At 41.4% G+C, this 23,531-nt stretch overlaps 1 protein-coding gene across 5 annotated transcripts in view; it reads right to left on the bottom strand.

The window, feature by feature from the left end:
• Window positions 1-23,531, bottom strand: part of RFC1 (replication factor C subunit 1) — a 101,352-nt gene that overhangs the window by 37,400 nt on the left and 40,421 nt on the right. For 2 of the 5 annotated variants that reach the window (XM_089654036.1, XM_089654037.1), the window contains exons 5-10: window positions 14,635-14,852; window positions 12,478-12,555; window positions 7,590-7,664; window positions 6,735-6,816; window positions 4,034-4,398; window positions 2,428-2,532 (exon numbers count right to left, since the gene is read on the bottom strand). In XM_089654036.1, the coding sequence (XP_089510162.1) occupies window positions 2,428-2,532; window positions 4,034-4,398; window positions 6,735-6,816; window positions 7,590-7,664; window positions 12,478-12,555; window positions 14,635-14,852 (923 nt within the window). Of the gene's footprint in view, window positions 1-2,427; window positions 2,533-4,033; window positions 4,399-6,734; window positions 6,817-7,589; window positions 7,665-12,477; window positions 12,556-14,634; window positions 14,853-20,163; window positions 20,575-20,653; window positions 20,798-23,531 lie in introns of those variants that run through there. The other 3 variants (XM_089654038.1, XM_089654040.1, XM_089654039.1) reach the window with 3 other exon arrangements.

Below are 23,531 nucleotides of genomic sequence, written 5' to 3'. Positions count from 1 at the left end.
ATAAGAGGTAGTGAGCTATCCTATAAAACAGCTGCTAAAACACCAAAAAGGTACCAATAAAAAACCTTCAATGTAGATAATAAAATAAGGGTGTAGCGCTAAAATGGATATAAATAAATCTATAAATAACTACTATATAATTTGCCAGCACAAAACAACCTGTGTGCATATAATCAATGAATGTCCGCTGATAAAGTTCAAATATAAATAAATAAATAGATAAACCCAGGATGTAAAAAGGAAAAATCAGCTGCATATAGACTTGTGACTCCAACCAATAGTTAAAGTGCGCACTCACCGGAAACGCATGGGTAATGCGCATGTAATATAAACCCTCAAGGTATCTGTAGATGGACAGGATAATCAGGTGAACTTTTCCTCTAGGGTGTAGTCAAGTTGTAGGGAATACCAAAGAAATCTGCTGGATCCAGAGGTCCCCTTAAGGATGGATTTAGGTGCTCAGCCTGAGTACAGGGCTCCTTTTCCTCTGGTCACACTTGTATCTCTGGGATAACCTGCAGGCTTAATAGCTCCTTAAAGGAGCCACAAAACAGGTGCCCATAATGTAGTATGTTCAGGAAACTTTACTGAAATGACAATAGGTAAGGCAGGGTATAGTAACATCCATATGACAGGAATTTGAGTCACTAACCCCAAGTTAAGATGGCCGCTGGGCTTCCTCCTAGCTCCGGCGGCAGTGATGTCACATGCTGTCTGGTTCCTCCTGAGGCCTTTCGTGCAATGGCACTTCTTCACAGGGAGAACCCTCTGAAGAAGTGCCATTGCACAAAAGGCCTCAGGAGGAACTAGAGAGCACGTGACATCACTGCCGCCGAAGCTAGGAGGAAGCCCGGCGGCCATCTTAACTTAGGGTTAGTGACTCAAATTCCTGTTATATGGATGTTACTATACCCTGCCTTACCTATTGTCATTTCAATAAAGTTTACTGAACATACTACACTATGGGCAACTGTTTTGTGGCTCCTTTATGGAGCTATTAGGCCTGCAGGTTACCCCAGAGATACAAGTGTGACCAGAGGAAAAGGAGCCCTGTACTCAGACTGAGCACCTAAACCCATCCTTAAGGGGACCTCTGTTTCCAGCAGATTTCTTTGGAATTCCCTACGACTTGATGACTACACCATAGAGGAAAAGTTCACCTGATTATCCTGTCCATCTACAGATACCTTGAGGGTTTATATTACATGCGCATTACCCATGCGCTTCCAGTGAGTGTGCACTTTAACTATTGGTTGGAGTCACAAGTCTATCTGCTGCTGATTTTCCTTTTTACATCCTGGGTTTATCTATTTATATTTGAACTTTATCAGCGGACATTCATTGATTATATCCACACAGGTTGTTCTGTGCTGGCAAATTATATAGTAGTTATTTATAGATTTATTTATATCCATTTTAGCGCTACACCCTTATTTTATTATTTATATAATGGTCAGTTAGCATCGATGACTTTATTCTTTATATACTCAACTTTTATATGTTTTCACTATCTATAAATTAACCTTTAAAAACATACAAAAACTTTTTATACAGGGTACAACCATGACAGATCATCAGCTTCAACATTTAAATTTAACCCAAGCTCTCTGGTTAAATTGTATAGATGGAATCAAATTTGTGTCCTAGATGTGACATAGGTCCGGCAGATCTTATTCATATGCTATGGAGATGAACAAAACTTAATAGATATTGGCAAGATATTGTCTCTCTCATATCCTCCATTTATCAAGTTGCCTTGTCCGCAGAACCTAAAATATGTCTTCTTAATATGCTTGATGAGTCTATTGTACCCACTTGATGCCTTCTGTCACCAGTTTACTCTATATAGCACATAAATGGATATCACCCAGCCTTCCATCCATAAGAGTGAAAAACTCAGGTTAACAATGTAATCTCCAGAGAAAAATTAATATTCCAACAAACTGTATTAGAAAATGTGAAATTATATGGGGTCCCTGGCTAGCAACACCCGGTTTGGCTCCGCTCCATATGATAGCAAATAGATTTCTCTCTATTAGTTGTATGGTATAACAGCTGACATTTACAAGTTTGCGGAAAGACACGTGCGGCTAGATAATATAGGAAGGAGTAACAGACTTGGGTCAACTTGTGCTGGTTTAATCGTTTTATTGTTGTAGGTTATATGTTCATACGGTGTATACAAAATTACTCTTTTTTTCTTCACTCTATTGAATGTGTGCTATTTATGGATTGCGGTTTTACCACTGTATGACCAGTGTCCTTGATTTTTTTTTTGTAGTGTGTTGTGCACAAGTTGTGCGTCTGTTTGTTAAAAAAACCTAAAATGTTCAAAAACCAAATAATAAAGATCTGATTTATAAAAAAAAAAATTTACCCAAGCTATGCTGATTTAGAAGAGCACATATTTTCATGATAACTCCTTACCTGAGGAATATCTTTGGATCCCAAAGCTTTAGGACCTTCTCGATTGAGATAATTTCTATATGCCATATAGTTACCCCGTTTCTTTTCAGAATCTTCAGGACTGGTCTGTTACAGATAATCATTGTTAGATTCTTATATGTATACACCATATCAAACTAAATATAACATATCTCTGATTGAATTCCGAAAGTAGAAATACAAGGAAAAAAAAACTCTTATTTTTGATAGAATAAGGGAGGTGTTTTATTTATAAATTTTCCATTATGCCACTTGCCAAGAATACCAGATTCTGTTGACTGTGGGGTTTGTTAGATTAACCGCTTCAATACAGGGCACTTTTACCCCCTTCCTGCCTGAGCCAATTTTCAACTTTCAGTGCTCTCATACTTTGACAATTGCTCAGTCATGCAACACTGTACACAAACAAAATTTTTAACAATTTTTTTGAGAAAGATAGAGATTTCTTTTGGTGGTATTTAATCCCCACTGGGTTTTTCATTTCTTGCGATATAAGGTAAAAAATAGATTGAAAATTTTGAAAAACAAACCCACACATTTTTAAGGTTCTACTGTAACATGTTGCCAGGACAGTACAAAATTCCCCCCAAATGACCCCTTTTTGGAAAGCAGACAGTCCAAGGTATTTAGTAAGAGGCATGGTGAGTGTTTTGAAGTTGTATTTTTTTCCCACAATTCTTTGGAAAATAAAAATTATTTTTCACAAAAATTGTCAAAATTAACAAGTTATTTCTCACACACGGCTTAAGTATACTTGCAATTACACCCCCAACACACTTTCTACTAGTTCTGAGTGAGGAGATACAACATGAGACTTTTTCACAGCCTAGCCACAGAGAGGCCCAACATTCAAGGAGCACCTCCAGGCATTCTAGGGGCATAAATTACACATCTAATTTCTTGACTACCTACCACCATTGGGGTGTAAAGTGCCTGATCTTCAGAGTGTCTTAATCTTTTAGGAGGGACCCTTTCCTCTTCCAATTCAGTCGCTGATCCACTACTTTCAATGGGTTTGTCCTCTGAATTGGACGTCAAGAGTTCTCCGCTGCTCTCATCCATCATACTGAGGATTTGAAATGCCTTCTCACTAGTATAAAATGTTTTTGGACATGGCAGCTCTGATGACACCTGGACAGGTACACTGATGGCTGCGGTGACAGGTAGTCTTTAATCCTAGGGCAATCAGGGCACCGTAAACAAAGGGTTAAGACGAACACATTGTTCAAGGATTCTTCTCACACAGGATCGGTGTGTGAGGAGAACAAGCAGGTAACAGCGAGTTACCGGTCTACAGTTGTGATTGGGCACAGCCAATCACGTGGTAAAGAGCCAATGTCATTGGCCCTTTACCCTGATTAGTGATGCACTGTGTGGGGACACGGTTCACCACCGATTGATGTGCTGCGAACCGAGACCGAGAGGACGTCCACCTGGAGCAACGAAAGGTCTACCCAGCAGCTGTCAATCTGCTATTGGCTGGGAGGGAAGAAGTTAAGGTAAATCCTAATTTCTCCTGGGATGTGATGAGAATCTTGGCAGGTTTGCTTTGTCTATGATGAGATGAACAGAAGGCCAGCATGCTTACCTCGGAATACGGAGATGATTTTACTGGTGTGGTCAACTCCTTCTTTGGTGAGATAACCACAGCAGCTTTAGGCTGTTCTTTCTTTGGAGTGATCTCCTTGGTTTTAGTCTGCTGTTTCTTTGGAGTAATAACCTTGGATTTACTAACAGGGCTGGATATTTCCTTCTCTTTTTTCTGTGTGTCATCTTTTTGTTTCATCAGAGCCAGCTTGGAGCTGGTTTTCACTGGAGAAGTCTTGTCTGAAGAGGCTTTGCTTTTGTGTGAAAAGGATGGTTCATACAGTGCATGGGAGGAATTCTTATTTCCTTCTTTAATACCCTTCTCCTTTTTGACAGAAGATTCCTCTGATGGACTAGAAATTCTGCCTATAAAAGAGCATTTAGAGATTATTGGATAAGTTACCTAATTTTTTTTTTTAATCCAAACTTATTAATAAAGAGATCATAATTGACAGTATATTGCAGCAAATATACATGCAGTGCAGTCAGAGCATACAAAGTCACACATCATCATTTTCTTGTAAAAGCATGGCGCGTACAATCTGTGGTACAGAACACCACAATAGAGAAGGAATTTCACTGACACAATGATCTCATATATTCCGCTTAGAATAAAAGATAATTAAACCTACAAACAGCAGGTGGGGTTATCTGCACAAATTAGGGGTCTACCTAATGGGGTAGTATAGCTTCCCTTACAGTCTGCAAGCCACCTAATTTTACCTAGACCTCAAAACTGGATGGCACACACTGCTGAATCAGAGGTCATTGTGACACTCTAAAACCCTTCACTGGCATAACCTGCAAATTCCCAGATATCAATCAAATCAATTATGAATTAGTCTTAAAACAGTGAGTCCTTGTGAAATTGGCAGTATCAACATCATATTAAAAGTTATAAAATACAAATAACACTATAAAGCCAGCCATGGATGGATTAAATTTTGGCCAGTTCAGCAGTCTATTGATTGATCAGCCTGTTGGAAATATTTCTGTAGATCACCACTGCCAGCTATAGCTGGGTGTGTTGATGACTGTATTCTGACAGTAGGGAAGTCTACCTGCAGTCAGAATAACAATAACACAGTGGGCAGCATTCCCTCACCCACACTGAGTGTGTGGATAGAGTAAGAGACATTTTTTTTTTGGTAAAAGACTCGTATATGGCCAGCCTTAGCTGACTGAAGGACCTTTCAGTGCCAAGGAAATGGGCCCAACTCAAAGATGTGACCTCTGTAACACTATACCCTAGGCACTAGAAAACACAAAAAAAAAACGAGGCCAAATCTCTGGCTTACATACACCATATTGCCAAATATATTGGGACGCCTGCCTTTACATGCACATGAACTTTAATGGCATCCCAGTCAGTCCTTAGGGTTCAATATTGAGTTGGCCCACATTTTGCAACTATAACAGCTTCAACTCTTCTGAGAAGACTGTCCACAAGGTTTAGTAGTGTGTCTATGGAAATGTTTGACCATTCTGCCAGAAGCACATTTTTGAGTTCAGGCACTGATGTTGGACGAGAAGGCCTGGCTCGCAGTCTTCGCACTAATTCATCCCAAAAGTGTTCTATCAGGTTGAGGTCAGGACTCTGTGCAGGCCAGTCAAGTTCCTCCACCCCAAACTCGCTCATCCATGTCTTTCTGGGCCTTGCTTTGTGCACTGGTGCGCAGTCATGTTGGAACAGGAAGGGGCCATCCTCAAACTATTCCCACAAAGTAGGGACCATGAAATTGTCCAAAATGTCTTGATATGCTGACGCCTAAAAAGTTCCCTTCAGTGGAACTAAGGAGCCAAGCCCAACTACTAAAAAAGAATCCCACACCATAATCCCCCCTCCACCAAACTTTACACTTGGCATGATGCAGTCAGGCAAGTACCATCCTCCTGGCAACTGCCAAACCCAGACATGTCCATCATATTGCTAGACAGAGAAGGGTGATTTAGTACTCCAGAGAACACGTCTCCACTGCTCTAGAGTCCAGTGGCGGCATGCTCTACACTATTGCATCTGACACTTTGTATTGCACTTGGTGATGTAAGGCTTGGATGTAGCTGCTCGCCCATGGAAACCAATTCCATGAAGCTCTCTACGCACTGTTGTTGTACCCATCTGAAGGCCACACGAAGTTTGGAGGTCTTTAGTTATTGACTCTGCAGGCAGTTGGCGACTTCTGCACACTATGCACTTCAGCATGTGCTGACCCCTCTCTCTCATTTTACATGGCCTACCACTTCATGGCTGAGTTGCTGTTCTTAGTTGCTTCCACTACGTTATAATACCACTAACAGTTGACTGAGGAATATTTAGTAGCAAGGCGATTTTAAGGATGAAATTATTGCACAGATGGCAACCTATCATGGTACCACACTTGAATTCACTAAGCTCCTGAGAGTGACCCATTCTGTCACAAATGTTTGTAGAAGCAGTCTGCATGTCTAGGTGCTTGATTTTATACACCTGTGGCCATGGAGGCAACAGGAACACCAGAATCCAGTGATTTGGAGGGGTGTCCTAATACTTTAGGCAATATAGTGTATCTTCTCAACAGATATAAGTTTAACTTTTTACTTTCATTAGCAATGTTAAAAACACAGATAATAAAAAAATAAAATAGACCTTTAAACCATTGTAAGAACATTCCTTTCATTTTTACTTTCAATTAACATTCTATATTTTATGCCATGTCCATTACCTGGAGAAATCCTTTTTTCGCCCTTTACTGGGCTTATTCCAGCAGTTGCTGAGCTCTGCTTCTTTGGGCTGACTTTAAGTTCCTGTATAGTTTAAACAAGCATGTTACTAAGTAAAGTGTATGCACAGGTATATGGCTACTAGGAAAAAGAATATTATATCTGTCTGGATTAACAAGCACTTTTTAAAATAGCTAACCAAAACCTCTCAAAATATCCCAAGGATAAAAAAAAAAAAAAGAAAAAAAAAAAAAGAAAATAATCAAAACCGTTGACTTCTCATCCCAAATTCAAAGCTAACACACCAAAAAAAAAAAAAAAAAAAAAAAGCTGTTTTCAGTGGAGTCCAATGAGCAGTCACATAGCTTCAATTAAGATATTTGACCTTGTGTTATAGCAGAACTAAAAAGGCACAAATACTTACCTCTGCTCCAATGGTCTAATACCGGACAGAGAGGTCCTTCGCCTGCACCTTTTCTCCAGCCTCTGGGTGCCACTTTTCGGCCTGATTGGCTGGCATGGGATGACATCACTCCAGCGCATGCATTTGAGTCATTTATCCTGCCACACTGATGCTGTGCTGGAAACTCTGGGGAGGATTGCAAATGCGCAGGTAAGTGTATTTTACTGCAGAAGAGACACTGAAGGACTCTTCTGCGATAAAGAGCTGTCCTGTTTGCAATTTCTTTACTTATGGAGTTCATTTCCGTTTTAAGGCTTTATGAATTGAGCTTATTGTCTAATTTTTTAACAGAAAAGCGGCAGGACCTGTTACAGTTCTAGGCCTGAATACCAAAAATGCAAAAAATAGATCATACAGAAAAAGTAAATAATCAAAACATGAACATTCCTCTTACCTTAGACTTTGGTAGATCATCTATCATTGCCAGCGTCCGGGCAAACTCTTCATCTTCATGGAGTTGTCTTTCCAGCTGGGATAGAAAACAAAAAAAAAAAGACTGAAAACACAATTGCACTCAAAATAAATTATTCAGATTTGCATATTTGCTGACAACCCAAACTACATGCTAGATTTGGATATCTTCTGCGGGATGCAGCGATGCAATATCACTATAGGAACTGCCACTTCTGCCCACAAATTACAAATGGCCATAACTTAAAATGAAAAAAGAACTTGGAAGACCAACTGCAAGAGTAAAACTTTAGTTACAACGCTGTGGGAAGGGCAGGAGAATTAAGAAAAAAAAAAAAAGTAAAATACTGTTGAAATGTCCAAGAGATAAAATGGCAGGTACAGGGTATTCAACCAACTTGGTGCCTAACTGCCAGTCTGTGAGTCTATGGTTGATGCTGGAAAATGTGGAAGCATTGTGAGTATGCTCTGTGCCTGTAAGGGGGAGGTCATATGGCTTTGAAATCTTTTAAACCCTTAAAGTGGGAGTAAACTCGCAATGGACACTTGTACATAAAGGTAAGCTTTATTATAAACTTACCTGTAGGTACAAGGAATACCTCCTAAACATGCACCGTTTAGGAGAGATTCAGTGCCCCTGCAGTCGATGACATCATCATCACATGTGCTCTGAAGGAACGGCATACCAGTGCCCTTCCTTCAGAGCTGTGTGCCATGGCCGAGATTCCCGTGCATGTGATGTCATCGCAGCCTGGTCAATCAAGCAGCCAGAGCCCGCAAACCCGAAAGGAAGACCGGGTGAAGATGGAAGCCCTGTCAGCGGCGACAGCGCGCTACTGGGGGGCTTTCGTCTACGTTTTTCATAATGTGCTACCATGCAATGCATTATACTAGCACATTATGACACTAACTTGCAGGGAGATTTTTTTTAGAGCAAGTGTACTACCACTTTAAACCTATCTCAGGTATATTTGGAAAGGTGAGTGTAGAAGGAGTTAGACTGTAACACAGTTTGTGTAACACATGCTGGATCTGCTCAGACACAATTTCACTGTCATACTTTTTTGAGGGGGGAATAATTTTGAGGGGGAAAAAGAAGCAGTATTACCAGCAGTGGGCCCACAGCATAGCAGGTATACAATACTGGTGTTTTATACAAACATGTTGAGGCTTTTGAGTCTTTAGAAGTGGCCCCATCATTCCCAAACAAATATTTAGCCATTTCTTTACCAATTAGAGAAAGTAGGCTTTAAGATTAAATTTAAAAGAATAACTACTGTTGCCTAGAGCAACCAATTGATTTTTCTTAAGTCTGGGAAAGAAAGGAAGCAATCTGCTGCTATGTGAAGCAAAAACAGATCCATAAATCACTACCAGAGAGGAAACAGATGAAAAGAAAAAAAACAAAAAAACCACACAGAACATTCCCAAATATTTAGCAATAGTGCAACCCTTATCCTTCCAGCGCTGCAGTGTTTGACAGCTGATAAACTATGTCTTAGCAAAGGGCAGTTTGTAATTCATTGGCAACAATAAGACGACAAAGTTCCATCAAGATGTAAACGTGTTAGTCTTGGCTCTGCTTCTCTATTTTTATCTGATGGATAAAAACACATCACTAATCTGTTTATTTTTTTATTAAACTTTATTCTGAGTTACAAATCACACCTTATCGAAGGACATTACCTGCAGGTGTGTGCTTTGTAATCAGAGTCATGGCAGCCATAAGGGATCATTCAATGAACACAGAACTAGAGGACATTGTGTAACAGATAAATGTAACCTTTCTTCTCAGAAAATGATAATCAATATTACTCCTGTACTAATGTGCAGATTACATTTATTTTCTTATTCTAGGTAGAAGGACTTAGCAGTTCATATAAAAGTCAAAAGGGAAATCCAAAACATATAGTATAATGAACACTATATATTTTAATGCACAATGAGATGACACATACACTGGCACGGTTGTACAAAAAACATTTTTGAGCCAATCGTATAGAACCTTAAACATGGCCACTAAGCTATTACAAAACATTGGGGGAGATTTACAAAAACTGGAGCATGCACAATCTGGTGCAGCTCTGCATAGAAACCAATCAGCTTCCAGGTTTTGTCAAAGCTTAAATGAACAAGCTGAAGGTAGAAGCTGATTGGCTACCATGCACAGTTGCACCAGATTCTGAGCGATCCAGTTTTAGTAAATCTCTCCCATTGGTGGAAACAAAGACAGATCAAACAGACTGGAAAGGAGCAGGTACAAAACACTGGCACAAGTCCATAAATAAAGTCCATCCTGTGTTGGTGAACGTGCATTTTGCAGGGAAAATGTTTTTCACAGAGATATCTATTGTACCTCAGTATAGACTATACATCACCTCTCAACATACATGTGAAGTCTGGGTGCTATATAAATACCTTGGCGCTCTCCACCTTGACAAACTAGACCACCAGTGTTTTGGTTAATTAAGTTAGTTAACTTAGGTCAGTAAAAGCATTGGGCAAGGTCTGCAGTTAAGTTATTCTGTGCAATTTTGGTGTGCTCTTTAAAATTTTAACTGATGTTGGAGGCCACCTCAGAAAATGCCTGGAAGTCTATTGGTAATGTGCCTATGAGTTTGCCATTTGCAGAACAGAAAGACCATTTTAGACTAATCAATGATAATAGTGTAGAAGTGCCATTAACTTTCAAAGCCAATATCTTCAAACAAACCTACATCAAATATATGGTCCTATCTTCAATCTAGACTCGCATACATTCCAGAATTTTTTATAACTGAAAACGCTTAATACCATTTCTAGAGGGATCGCGAAGGGAGATCTGGAACTGATATAGTTTAAAGACACTATCAATATGGCTGATAAGCTCATTAAATTTAACATTTCTTCACCAGCTATATTATTCCCCTGAAAGGATAAAAAAAAAAAAAAAAGGGTATAAACCCTACTGCTATATGTCAGAGATGTTCAGTATCACCAGCATATATTTTGGACATGCTCCTATGTGGTCGAATTTTGCATTCAAGTGTTTAGATTCCTGGAAACAGGCCTATCTTTCCAGGAACCCCAAATTCCCAAGTTTGGCTGGCTTGGTTTAATAGACAGTTATGACTGGTCCAATAAGCAAAAAAATCCTAATTTGCTGTATATTGTTTTATGTAATAAAAAGGTTATTAAATTTGAGAACAACTCCACTTAGGTTGGCTGTGTCCCAAAATCCAAAATAGTAAATAAGAGCAGGGCTTGTTCCTCCAAAAATGTATACATATTTGGCAACCTTGGACTGGTGCAGTTGATAATCTGGTCTGACAGTCTAATGTTGGGAAAACTTTATGCAATCCATCAGGGATGTGTTAACTCGTTATATAGCACAGGTTTAAAATACACTATATTGCCAAAAATATTGGGACACCCCTCCAAATCATTGGGTTCAAGTGTTCCAATCACCTCCATGACCACAGGTGTATATATAAAAAAAAAAAAAATTTGGACTATATTGCGTCAAGTGGAAAGTTTGGTGGAGGGGGAATTATAGTGTGGGGTTGTTTTTCAGAGGATGGGCTTTGCTCCTTAGTTCCAGTGAAGGGAACTCTTAGGCCATCACCATACCAAGACATTTTGGACAATTCCATGCTCTCAACTTTGTGGGAACAGTTTGGGGATGGCCCACCAGTGTACAAAGCGAGGTTCATAAAGACATGGATGAGCGAGTTTGGGGTGGAGGAACTTGACTGACCTGCATAGAGTCCTGACCTCAACCTGATAGAACACCTTTGGGATGAATTAGAGCAGAGACTGTGAGCCAGGCCTTCTCATCCAACATCAGTGCCTGACCTCACAAATGCGATTCAGGAAGAATGGTCAAACATTTTCACAGACACACTCCTAAACCTTGTTGACAGCCTTCCCAGAAGAGTTGAAGCTGTTATAGCTGCAAAGGGTGGGCCAACTCAATATTGAACCCTACAAACTAAGGCTGGGATGCCATTAAAGTTCATGTGCGCAAGCGTCCCCCGATACTTGTGCCAATATAGTGTATATATCCCTTGGTCAACTATGTAGGTGAGAATCAAATGTGGGTGTGTGCATACGGTATTGTTTCTGTTGGCGCACCTATAAGCATGCAACGGTCCAGTTGGCATTTACAGCATATGTAAAACACACATATAAGTAAATAGCACAAAAAAAAAAAAATTTCAAACCAAAAAGGATTACCACCTAGATATAGTTTGCTAAAATGATGGAGCAGTTGTTTTAGGGACACAATGGCACATGTATTTGGTTATAGTATTGTTGCATCTACTGTCCAATGAATAATATGGATAGTCAGCATCAACAACTCTCCATATATATGGCAAATTTAACCATTATTGTTAATGGCCAAACATGCTGCATATCAAGCCGCTCACGGACAGCTCAGTGTGCCAAATATGGACAGCTGCAGATATAAAACTATAGATTAACACAACCGTTTTACCCATGCTAAGAAAAAATAAACTTATCCGGGGCAGAGAGAGAACTGCATTCTAAATTTTTGGTCAGTGGGAAAAATACCCCCCTTACAATGCTGGTCTGAATGCTACACTTACAGACAGCTAATAAAAGCAAAAGAAAATAATGGATGCCATGTTGCTGGCTCTGGCAAGTGGTATTGTCTCTAAACCTATGTATCCACCATTAAATGGGGAGGTCTGCCAGCCACAGCTCAAATAACCCACGGCAAACTCTGAAGGAACCCTAGGATTTCACTGAAGCCTTGTTGTCTAATCTACACATTGGTACTCCCCTGTCTATTTAAAATGAAAACCAATACAAAGCCTTTTCATTTATGTGATTCACAGATTTAGATCAAATAAATTGGTTTCACTCACCTCTTCATCCTCTGCAAGCTGTAACTGTCTAGCAATGGCTTCATCATCCATTGTAGAGTCAGCACTGCTTTTTCGAGGCTGTACATTGGGAACAGACAATATTTAAAAACAATTACCAAATTATATTAACTATATAAATCAAATGAAAAAAAAAAGTCTCAAATACCACACCTTTTTAAAGTTTATACTTTCTCAGACTTAAACTAACCATCTAAGGGAAGATGGATTCCAGGAAGTAAATGCTACATGAATCATCTTGCGTTACTCAGGGTTGCCATGGCAAGAAATGATAGGTGGGTTTTTTTTTTTCAAAGTGATTTCTCAACAAAATAAAGCATATATGACATGGATAGATGGGCGAGTTGGATTTAAATAATAAAAATGAATTAAACAGCATTTTCACTTTATGTGCTCAGATACCATTTTGGTCCACTTTAAAGCAGCCTAATACCAGGAGTCAATTTATACCAGCCTAATACCAGATTTGATATTCATTTTCCCAACAAACTCTAAAACCAGCTAAAAACATAAAAAGATAATGTGCATCCCAAGACAAAAATTCTTGATCTGCGTATATACACTGCTCAAAAAAATTAAAGGAACACTTTGGAAACACACGAGATCTCAATAGGGGAAAATCTCATGCTGGATATCTATAGAGATATGGACTGGGTAATGTGTTAGGAGCGCAAGGATGCTCCATCATTTGATGGAAATTAAAATTATCAACCTACAGAGGACTGAATTCAAAGACACCCCGAAAATCAAAGTGAAAAAATTATGCAGCAGGCTAGTCCATTTTGCTGAAATTTCATTGCACCAACTTAAAATGGTACTCAGTAGTTTGTATGGCCCCCATGTGCTTGTATGCATGCCTGACGTCGGGACATGCTCTTAATGAGAAGACGGATGGTGTCCTGGGAATTTCCTCCCAGATGTGGACCTGGGCATCACTGAGCACCTGGACAGTCTGAGGTGCAACCTGGAGTCGTGGGATGGACCAAAACATGATATCCCAGAGGTGTTCTATTGGATTTAGGTCAGGAAAGGGTGGGGGCCATTCAATGGTATCAATTCCTTCATCCTCTAGGAACTACCTGCATACTCTCGCCACATGAGGCTGGGCATTGTCGTGCACAAGGGGGATCCCAGGACCCACTGCACCAGCGTAGGGTCTGACAATGGGTCCAAGTATTTCCTGATACCTAATAGCAGTCAGGGTGCCATTGTCTAGCTTGTAGAGGTCTGTGTGTCCCTTCATGGATATGGCTCAGGAAACCCTCATGAAGTCTGTTTCTGACTGTTTGGTCAGAGACATTCACACCAGTGGCCTGCTGGAAATCATTTGGTAGGGCTCTGGCAGTGCTCATCCTGTTCATTCTTGCACAAAGGAGCAGATACAGGTCCTGCTGATGGCTTAAAGACCTTCTACATGGCCCTGTCCTGCTCTCCAAGAGTAACTGCCTGTCTCCTGGATTCTTCTCTATGCTCTTGAGACTGTGCTGGGAGACACAGCAAACCTTCTGGCAATGGCACGTATTGATGTGCCATCCTGGAGCAGTTGGACTGCCTGTGCAACCTCTGTAGGGTCTAGGTATTGCCTCATACTACCAGTAGTGACATTGACCCTAGCCAAATGTAAAACTAATGAAAAACAGTCAGAAAAGATGAGTAGGGAAAACAATGTCAGTGGCCTCCACCTGTAAAACCATTCCTGTTTTGGGGGTCATCTCATTGTTGCCCATCTAGTGCACCTGTTAATTTAATTAACACCAAAGCAGCTGAAACTGATTTAACAACCCCCTCTGATACTTAACTGACCAGATCAATATCCCATGAGTTTAATTGACTTGATGCTATACTCTGATTAAAAAGTGGTCTTTTAATTTTTTCAAGCAATGTACTACGGGCCCAGTTCTGGTGGGTGATACCCTTCAAAGACTGCAATACACATCAGTTGCTTTGCTCTTTTCTCCCTGTAAATGCATATATTGTAAACATAGAACAGAAAGGAAGCCCAAGATCTGAATGGAGAGCCATGTAAACCTCATTTTGACATCATTGCAGAAAAAACAACTCAGACCACTATTTATACCCATAGGAATCTAACATTTTATCATGCTTATACATAACCATTAGTCAAGAAAAGCAAAGTACCTCTTCCTTCTTCTCTTCTACAAGTTTCTTGTTGGATCGTTTAATGTTGCCCATACCAAAGAAATCCTCCACTGATGTACACATCCGCTTTTCTGGAGTTTTGGCTTTGGCAGGAGCATGGCTTTTGGTGGTTGTGACTTGAGGCTTAGCAGGAAGAGGAAATGCAGATCTCCCATTTTCTTTTGGTTTCTTTTTCAAGGTTTCAAAGTCTTCTTCATCTAGAATTAGAACATTACAATTTGTATTGAAGGGATATCAGGAATGGTGTTGGAATGGCAAAGGAAACAATAAAACAGTTCCACAACCTATCAGCGATTAATCCAAGTGTCCAGAACATTAAAGAAGCTTTTACATGAATAATGATTTTAGCTGTGGTATATTATCTACAGATAGAATCAAGCAATAAGAGATCCAAATCAGCATCTTGCCTTTGGGAACTGGTAGCTTAAAGCAAATACAATCCTATGCATAATAACCGTTACTAACGGAAATCAGTGAAATTTACAAAATCGCTCCAAGAGCAAACAAAAAAAAAGAATCTCTTCCTAAATAAGTTTTAGGGCCAGTTACCCCAAATATAAAACTCCTGCAAAGATTACTTATTAATAAAAAAAGTTTGAAAATTGCCTACGTTAGAGCTTGTGCAAACCGGCACCAAAAGGTTCCCCATGGAAGAAAAGAAAAGGAATTCTCAGACATTGTCCAAAGGGGTTCTTTTGGCCCTAGGACAGCACGGTCTGGTGCACAAAGTCTGATTCACTTGTACTTGACCTTCTACAGCTGTGAAAATGTAGTTTTGGTCAGCAGGCCAAGAACGGTTTAGAACAAGTCATAAATAGCTGTGACAAGCTGTGTTTGAAGCAGAAACCCTCCAATTAGGTAACAAAGATATAAGAATAGAACTATTTTATTCACAAAAGAGTTTGATAAGCCCCCCGCTGCTATACACAACCAGACTGATGACCCTGTATGGACATATGCTACGGCTTAATTTTGTCACTAGGTGCTTCAGACACGCAGTTCTATCAGGAGAAATACAGTAGACTGAATCCACAAAAAAAAAAAAAAAAACACTTTAGCTGACTGTCAACATGCAATACTTGACTTTCATTTTCTTTTTCTGCATTTACACTCCATGGTAACTTTAGTAGGTATGCCTATGCAATACTAAACACGATCCATGTTGTTTTGATAGTATTAATAAAGCTAAACTCTAGGCAGATATATAAAAACAACACAGAATGAGTGAAGCACTGCAATCTTCAAAATTATATTAAGGCCTAATTTTTTTAAAATAATAAACATGTTATACTTACCCGCTCTCTGCAAGGGTTTTGCATAAAGCTGCCCCAATCCTCCTCTTCTCAGGTCCCCTGCCGATGCTCTGGGCTCTTCCACCTTGCCGCCCTAGTATGCTGCTTGCTATGGAGGCAATCTCGTGCATGCTCGCTCCTGAGCCCGCCCCCTCCTCACTGGCTGCGATTGACAGCAGCAGGAGCCAATGGCTCCCGCTGTTTTCTCTGATGTGAACAGTCGCCATTGAAAACTACCGTATTTTCCGGCGTATAAGACCACCCCCTACTTTTCCTGTTAAAATATAGGGTTTGGGCTATACTCGCCGTTTAAGACTACCCCTCTTCCAACGCACACCAAATAAAAATTAAAAAACATCAGATTTGATTTCAATATGGTATGGTATTTCAGTATGGTATTCCAATGATGGGGTGCTACTCCTCCCACTGACACCAATGATGGGGCACGATTCCTTGCTCTGACACCAATGATGGGGCACTATTCCTCCCACTGATACAAATGATGGGACACTATTCCTTGCACTGACACCAATGATGGTGCCCCATCATTAGTGTCAGTGTGTGAGGAATAGTGTCCCATCATTAGTGTCAGTGGGAGGAATCGTGCCCCATCATTGGTGTCAGTGGGAGGAATCATGCCCCATCATTGGTGTCAGTGGGAGGAATCGTGCCCCATCATTGGTGTCAGTGGGAGGAATCGTGCCCCATCATTGGTGTCAGTTGGAGGAATAGTGTCCCATCATTGGTGTCAGTTGGAGGAATAGTGTCCCATCATTGGTGTCAGTTGGAGGAAGTGTCCCATCATTGGTGTCAGTTGGAGGAATAGTGTCCCATCATTGATGTCAGTTGGAGGAATAGTGTCCCATCATTGGTGTCAGTGGGAGGAATAGCGTCCCATCATTGGTGTCAGTGGGAGGAATAGCATCCCATCATTGGTGTCAGTGGGAGGAATAGCACCCCATCATTGGCATCAGTGGCAGGAATTGTGCCCCATCATTGGTATCAGTGGCGAGAATAGTGCCCCATCAATGGTATCAGTGGTGAGAATAGTGCCCCATCATTGGTGTCAATGGGGGGAATAGTACCCCATCATTGGTGTTAGTGGGGGAAGGAATAGTGTTCCATCATTGGTGTCAGTGGGGGGTGGAATAGTGCCCCATTGTTGGTGTCAGTAGGGGGGGGGGGGGAGGAATAGTGCCCCATCGTTGGTGTCAGTGGGGAGGAGGAATAGTGCCTCATTGTTGGTGTCAGTGGGGGAGGAATAGTGCCCCATCGTTGGTGTCAAGGGGGGGGAGGAATAGTGCCAATAGTGTTCCAGCATGGTGCTGCTGCACACTTACCGGCCGCTCCCTCACTCGATTTTCGCGGGGCCGCTCGGCTCCACTTTCTCGCCGGTGATTGGTCGCCTGTGTGCCTTTCCTGAGCTACAGTTCTGGCGCCCAATCACCGGTGAGGAGGCGGAGCCGAGCGGCCACGCGAACTTCGAGCGGCCAAGCTGAATGAAGGAGCAGCCGCGCTTCCTGGACTGGATCGTCGTGGGACCGGAGCCAGGTAAGAAACAGCAGCCCCCTGCCCGCCCCTGTACTTAGTGTCCCTTCCGTTGGAAGGGGGGAGCGGCAACGCGCCGCCCCCCGAAAAAGTGCCACCCTGACACCGGCTCGCCGTATACTGGTGTATAAGACGACCCCCGACTTTTCAGAAGATTTTCATGGGTTAAAAAGTCGTCTTATACGCCGGAAAATACGGTATGTGATTTCCCTTGTCATACAATTCTGTGTGAGTCGCATCTGAAATCACTCTAGTGTGAATCAGCCTGAAGGTAAGTAGCAAAGGCTACTTTTTATTTTATCTTTTATCTGGAGTTCAACTTTAAGTTCTAGATTTGTCAACTACAGATTCATGCTGCAAACTTGCTCCATTTGCTCTATTGGATCAAGAGTTCGGAATGTGCAGGCTGCCATAAAATGATAAACAAGAACATGGAAGAAGTCTGATTTGCATGCTTTTGTAATATGGTGCATTTCCCTGATGCAATCAACCACTAGGTAACAGGCAGGTTGTGGCTATAAAGTGTGCACGGTCCCCAAACATATGTAGGCATGCTGTTTAGTGGGCCTAAAACAGAATAGACCCATTGATACACGCAATGAATGCCAAAATCTGATGCAATCATGACCACTGGTTCCATTGTACATTGTGCACACATTCCCACACTAAATTTGGTCATTCACACCTGTTCATAGAAGAGAGAAGAAATAAGTCCTGCTCAAGAAGATTTCCCAGAAAGTGCCTCTGACCACCATACAGGCTCAATAGCATCCCATTAGACTGGCCCAAAAGCGAGAGAGAGTTTACTAATAACTAACAATTACATGATTCCTCTTTAAGACTGTAAGCTCCACGAGCAGGGCCCTCCTAATCCTTCAGTATTAAACTGTACTGTCCTTTATATTGTAAGGGGTTCTGCAAACTGTTTGTGATACTGTACAGAAATCCTGAACAAGAAGGATAATAATCTCTGACTTCCAAGGGTATTAGGAGTATCTTTTTTCATTCAAGATGGTAGGGTGTACATCAGCAATGGGCAAACTACGGCCCGGCAGACCTTTTAATCCTGCCCGCGGAGCTAGGCTCCTCTCACAGTCCGCCCTGAAGACCGGTGTAGCATGAAAATCTGTCTCCTATGAGGATCTGTCCCCCTCGACGTATCTGCGCATGTGCCGGAGATCGCCGATCGGCTGCTAATGCCTGAAACTGGCACATGCGCAGATACGTCGAGGGGGGACAGATCCTCATAGGAGACAGATTTTCATGCTACACCGGAACGGCGCGGGAACACGGCGAGAGGAACGCGCGGAGCAAAGGTAAGTGAATTGACACAGGGGGGACTTGGGGACTTAATATGGGGGATGAATTAATATGGGGAATGAATTACTATAGGGGGGATGAATTACTATATGGGGGATGAATTACTATATGGGGGATGAATTACTATGGGGGATGAATTACTATATGGGGGATTAATTACTATGCTTACTATGGGGGAATATTACTATACTTACTATGGATGACACATACACATCATTCATCTACTCTTGGTCCGGCCCCCGGGTCCAATATATGAACCCATTGCGGCCCTCAAGTCAAAAAGTTTGCCCACCCCTGGTGTACATGCAGTACATTCCTAAAGTATTCAGATCCCCTTCACTTTTTTCAATTTTGGTATCCAATCAAGGTATAGAAACATCTCTGCAACGATCAAGAGACATTGAAGGCACCGGAGTTCAATTTCAAAAGTGTTGTTGGAAAGAGCTTGGATACCTGCCAAATGTATTTCTGTTCTTTTTTCATACATTTGCAAGCATTTCTAAAATTCTGTTTTCATTTTGTCATTTCAGGTACTAAGTGTAAATTAATGAGAAAAAAAAAAAATCATTAAACAACTGTAGTGTCAGGGTGTCAAATGTGCAGTGAATAAATATTACATACAGTACGCATACAAACACACACAAACCTCATCAGACTCTCTCCCTCAGCAGAACATACCCTGAAGCAGTAGCATAGGGGACAGTGCATCCCAGAAAATTTAATTATCCCTGACACAGATACTCATCTTCTATTATTGGTATTAACTATTTGGCAATAGCTCGTCACTTCCCAATCCTCATCGTTTCATCTTGATGAGGAAGACACTATGTATAAGGTGGTGCACCTTGTTCCCGGAACATTTTGTGCGTTGCTGCTAAATATGGTTTAGGCAGACAGGCAAGCAATATTTTTGGGAACACAATTACAGCAACACATGAAGTAATACTGCGCAGAGCAGCTTACGTGCACTCAAAGGCAATATCGCCTGTCCATCAATCTGCTTGTTAATACTGCACATGATCCTTTAATTAATGACTCATGGCTGACTGCTGCTTCTAATGCTTTCCTAAGGCTTTGCACTGTGTACATGTTCTGCAATATTATGACACGCACACATCGCCACAGGCTCCTCATTCACCCCAGATCAATGTATTAATATCAGAGATGAAGCTCTGTGGAAACACTAAATACCTCAGAAGATTATTTTTTTATCAAAAAGCAACTGATTTTTACTTGACAGCAAATAAAAGCACAAAAAAAACAGGAAAAAAAGCCAAAAGCAGGAACAGGAACTACACTGACATGCATGCCTACTGGGACAAACGTAGAGAGTATACACAGGACTTACTACGACTTCTGATGCTCTCCCACATTCCTTTTTGACAAGTCGCACGATTACCAGTCTGTGCTGTGTAGCCTACTTCAACATTTTCAGGTCGGGTCCTTTTCCTCATGCGCATAAGTGCTGCAATCCCTAATCAATCCTACAGGGAGTTGGAAGTCTGCTTGTCCCAGCAGAGTGCAAACTCTTCATGTATGGGACCCAACTGAAGAAGTTACTGTGTGGAGCTAATATGTTGACATCTGGCTTTTCTCTAACTTTCCTGAGCTGCAAAAATGATTTGTCATAGGTCAGTAGCTCAGAACATCTAGTAGGTTAGCATTGCAGCCAGGCAACTAGTATTTTCAGAAGTTGGGCAACACTGACAACCTTCTTTCTCTCCCATGGAAAATTACTTAGAGTGGAAGACAAATGAAAAGCCAAGCCTAAATCTACTCCGATCCCCATTCTAAGCCTATTATATCTTCTCTGTTATAGGAAAAACGTCAATACTTACCTATTCTGAGAGTGTGCCACTCCGTTTACATGATCGGCTCCCAGCGATGCTGTAGAGGACGACACCTGACCCTGTGTGGAAAAGAGATCTCTTTGCAGATATCCAAAACACCTCTTGCTGAGTCAGAACCTGAACTCTCAAATTAGCAGGGAGGAGAAGCTTTGCTGATGGCAGCGTGAATGTGTCAAACCTCTGCAATGAAAGCATCACTTCTTCAAAGAGAGCAATTGACCTACTTTGGAGCCTCTGACTTGGCTCCTTTTTGTTTTGATGCACATGGAATGTATTAGCAAATTATAATTGAAGGTTCAATTTGGCTTTAAATATTTGGAAACGCTAAAGCAGCCCAAGTTGTAGAATTGCTCTTTAACCACTTCCAGACCAGACACTTTTACCCCCTTCCTGACCAGGCTAATTTTCAGCTTTCAGTGCTCTCACACAGTTACTCAGGCATACGACACTGTATCCAAATGAAATTTTTATCATTTTTTTCACACAAATAGAGCTTTCATTTAGTGGTATTTAATCACCACTGGGGGTTTTATTTTTTTCTAGAAAAGTGGAAAAAGACTGAAAATTTTGAAAATAAACATGTTTTTCTTCGTTTTTGTTACTAGATTTTGCAAATAAATATACTTTCTTCATTAATTTAGGCCAAAATCCATTGTGCTACCTTTGTTTGGTAGAAATAACCCAAATCAGTTTGTATTATTTAGTCTGTATTAAAGTTATAGAGTCCACAGACCACGGTATATATATTTGATATATTTGAAAATTTATCAATCCTGATGTACTGGCTACCTATATAGTTTCTCAGGGCCCTAAAATGCCAGGACAATACAAATACCCCCCAAATGACCCCTTTTTGGAAAGTAGACAGTCTGAGGTATTTAATGAAAGGCAAGGAGAGTTTTTTGAAGTTGTAATTTTTTGCAAATTTTTTAAGGGGAAATGATGAAAGTAAATAATTTTAATTTTTCACAAAGTTGTTATTTTAACAAGTTCTTTCTCTCACACGGCATAGGCATACTTGCAGTTACACCCCAAAACACATTCTGCTACTCTTCCTGAGTATGGTGATACCAAATGTGTGAAACTTTTTCACAGCCTAGCCACATAGAAGGGCCCCACATCCAATAAGCACCCTTAGGCGTTCTAGGGGCAAAAATTACACATCTAATTTCTTGACTGTCTATCACAGTTTTGGAGGTCCTGGAGCACCAGGACAAAGGAATTACCCACAAAATGACCCCATTTTGGAAAGAAAACACCCCAAGGTATGTTTTAAGAGTCATGTGGAGTCTTCTGAAGACTTCATTTTTTGCCAAATGTTTTTGGAAAATGTGAAAAGAAGATGAAAATGTATTTTTTTCAATGCAAAGTTGCCAGTCTATGAGATATATCTATTACACAACATAGGCATACTTAAAATTACACCCCAAAACACATTCTATAACTCTTCCTGAATATGGCGATACCAAATGTGTGAGACTTTTTTACAGTCTGGCCACATAGGGGGCTCCACATCCAATAAGCACCTTTTGCAGTTCTAGGGGAAAAAATGACACATCTAATTTCTTGACTACCTAATGCCATTTTGGAGGTCCTGGAGCATCAGGACAATGGAATTACCCACAAAATGACCCCATTTTGGAAAGCAAACACTCCAAGGTATATTTTAAGAGTCATGTGGAGTCTTCTGAAGACTGCATTTTTTGCCAAAAGTTTTTGGAAAATGTGAAAAGAAAATGAAAATGTTTTTTTTTTCTACGCAAAGTTGTCAATCTATGAGATATTTCTATTATACAACATAGGCATACTTAAAATTACACCCCAAAACACATTCTATAACTCTTCCTGAATATGCGATACCACATGTGTGATCAGAGATACCGTGAGCTGGCAGGCAATGTTTTGTGAGTGTGTGTGTAAACTGTGTGCAAAGACTAAAAAGTACTCAGTTTGCTGTAATGGCTCTCAGGTGATCAGGACTGGTATGGTGGTGATCAGGACCCGTGGGTTTGGCAGCGATCAGGATCCAATGATGTGGCGGCGATCCGAACCCGCTGGTATGGCGGGGATCAGGACCCACTAGTTTGGTGGTGATCAGGATCTGCTGGGGTGGTGATCAGGACCTGCTGGTATGGCTGTGATCAGGATCTGCTAGTGTGGCGGCGATCAGGACCCGCTGGTATTGCTGTAATTGGGACCTGCAGGTGTGGCGGTGATCAAGACTTGGTGGTATGATGATCAGGACCTGGTAGTGTGGAGGTGATCAAGACCTGCTGGTGTGGAGATCAGGGACACTGGGACGCTATGCAGTGATCAGGGACACAGCTGGGCCGCTGTGTGGCGATCAGGGACGCTGGCGATCAGGGACGCTGGCGATCAGGGACGCTGGCGATCAGGGACAGACAGTCAGGGACACTTGTGGTCAGGGACAGACAGTCAGGGACACTTGTGGTCAGGGACAGACAGTCAGGGACACTTGTGGTCAGGGACAGACAGTCAGGGACACTTGTGGTCAGGGACAGACAGTCAGGGACACTTGTGGTCAGGGACAGACAGTCAGGGACACTGTGATCAGGGACACTGTGATCAGGGACACTGTGATCAGGGACAGACAGTCAGGGACACGTGATCAGGGACAATTAGGGACACTTGCGATCAGGCTTGCTCTTGCTCAGGCTATCCGGCTCCTTCTCTCACAGACAGAACTCCGTGTGAGGAGAAGGAGCCGGAAGCCGCACCATGCGGCTTCTGTTTACATTTAGACTGTGTCCTTATTGGACACAGTTGGTCACATGGTACAGGACGATTTCATTGGTCCTGTACCATGTTACCTGATCCCCTGTATCTGAGGGACCCAGCGATCTCT

This window comes from Staurois parvus, unplaced genomic scaffold, assembly GCF_062004578.1.
Source record: "Staurois parvus isolate SC_StPar_1 unplaced genomic scaffold, SC_StPar_1.0 ptg000734l, whole genome shotgun sequence".
Lineage (NCBI taxonomy): Eukaryota > Metazoa > Chordata > Amphibia > Anura > Ranidae > Staurois > Staurois parvus.
This window is presented reverse-complemented; position numbering and strand designations above follow the sequence as displayed.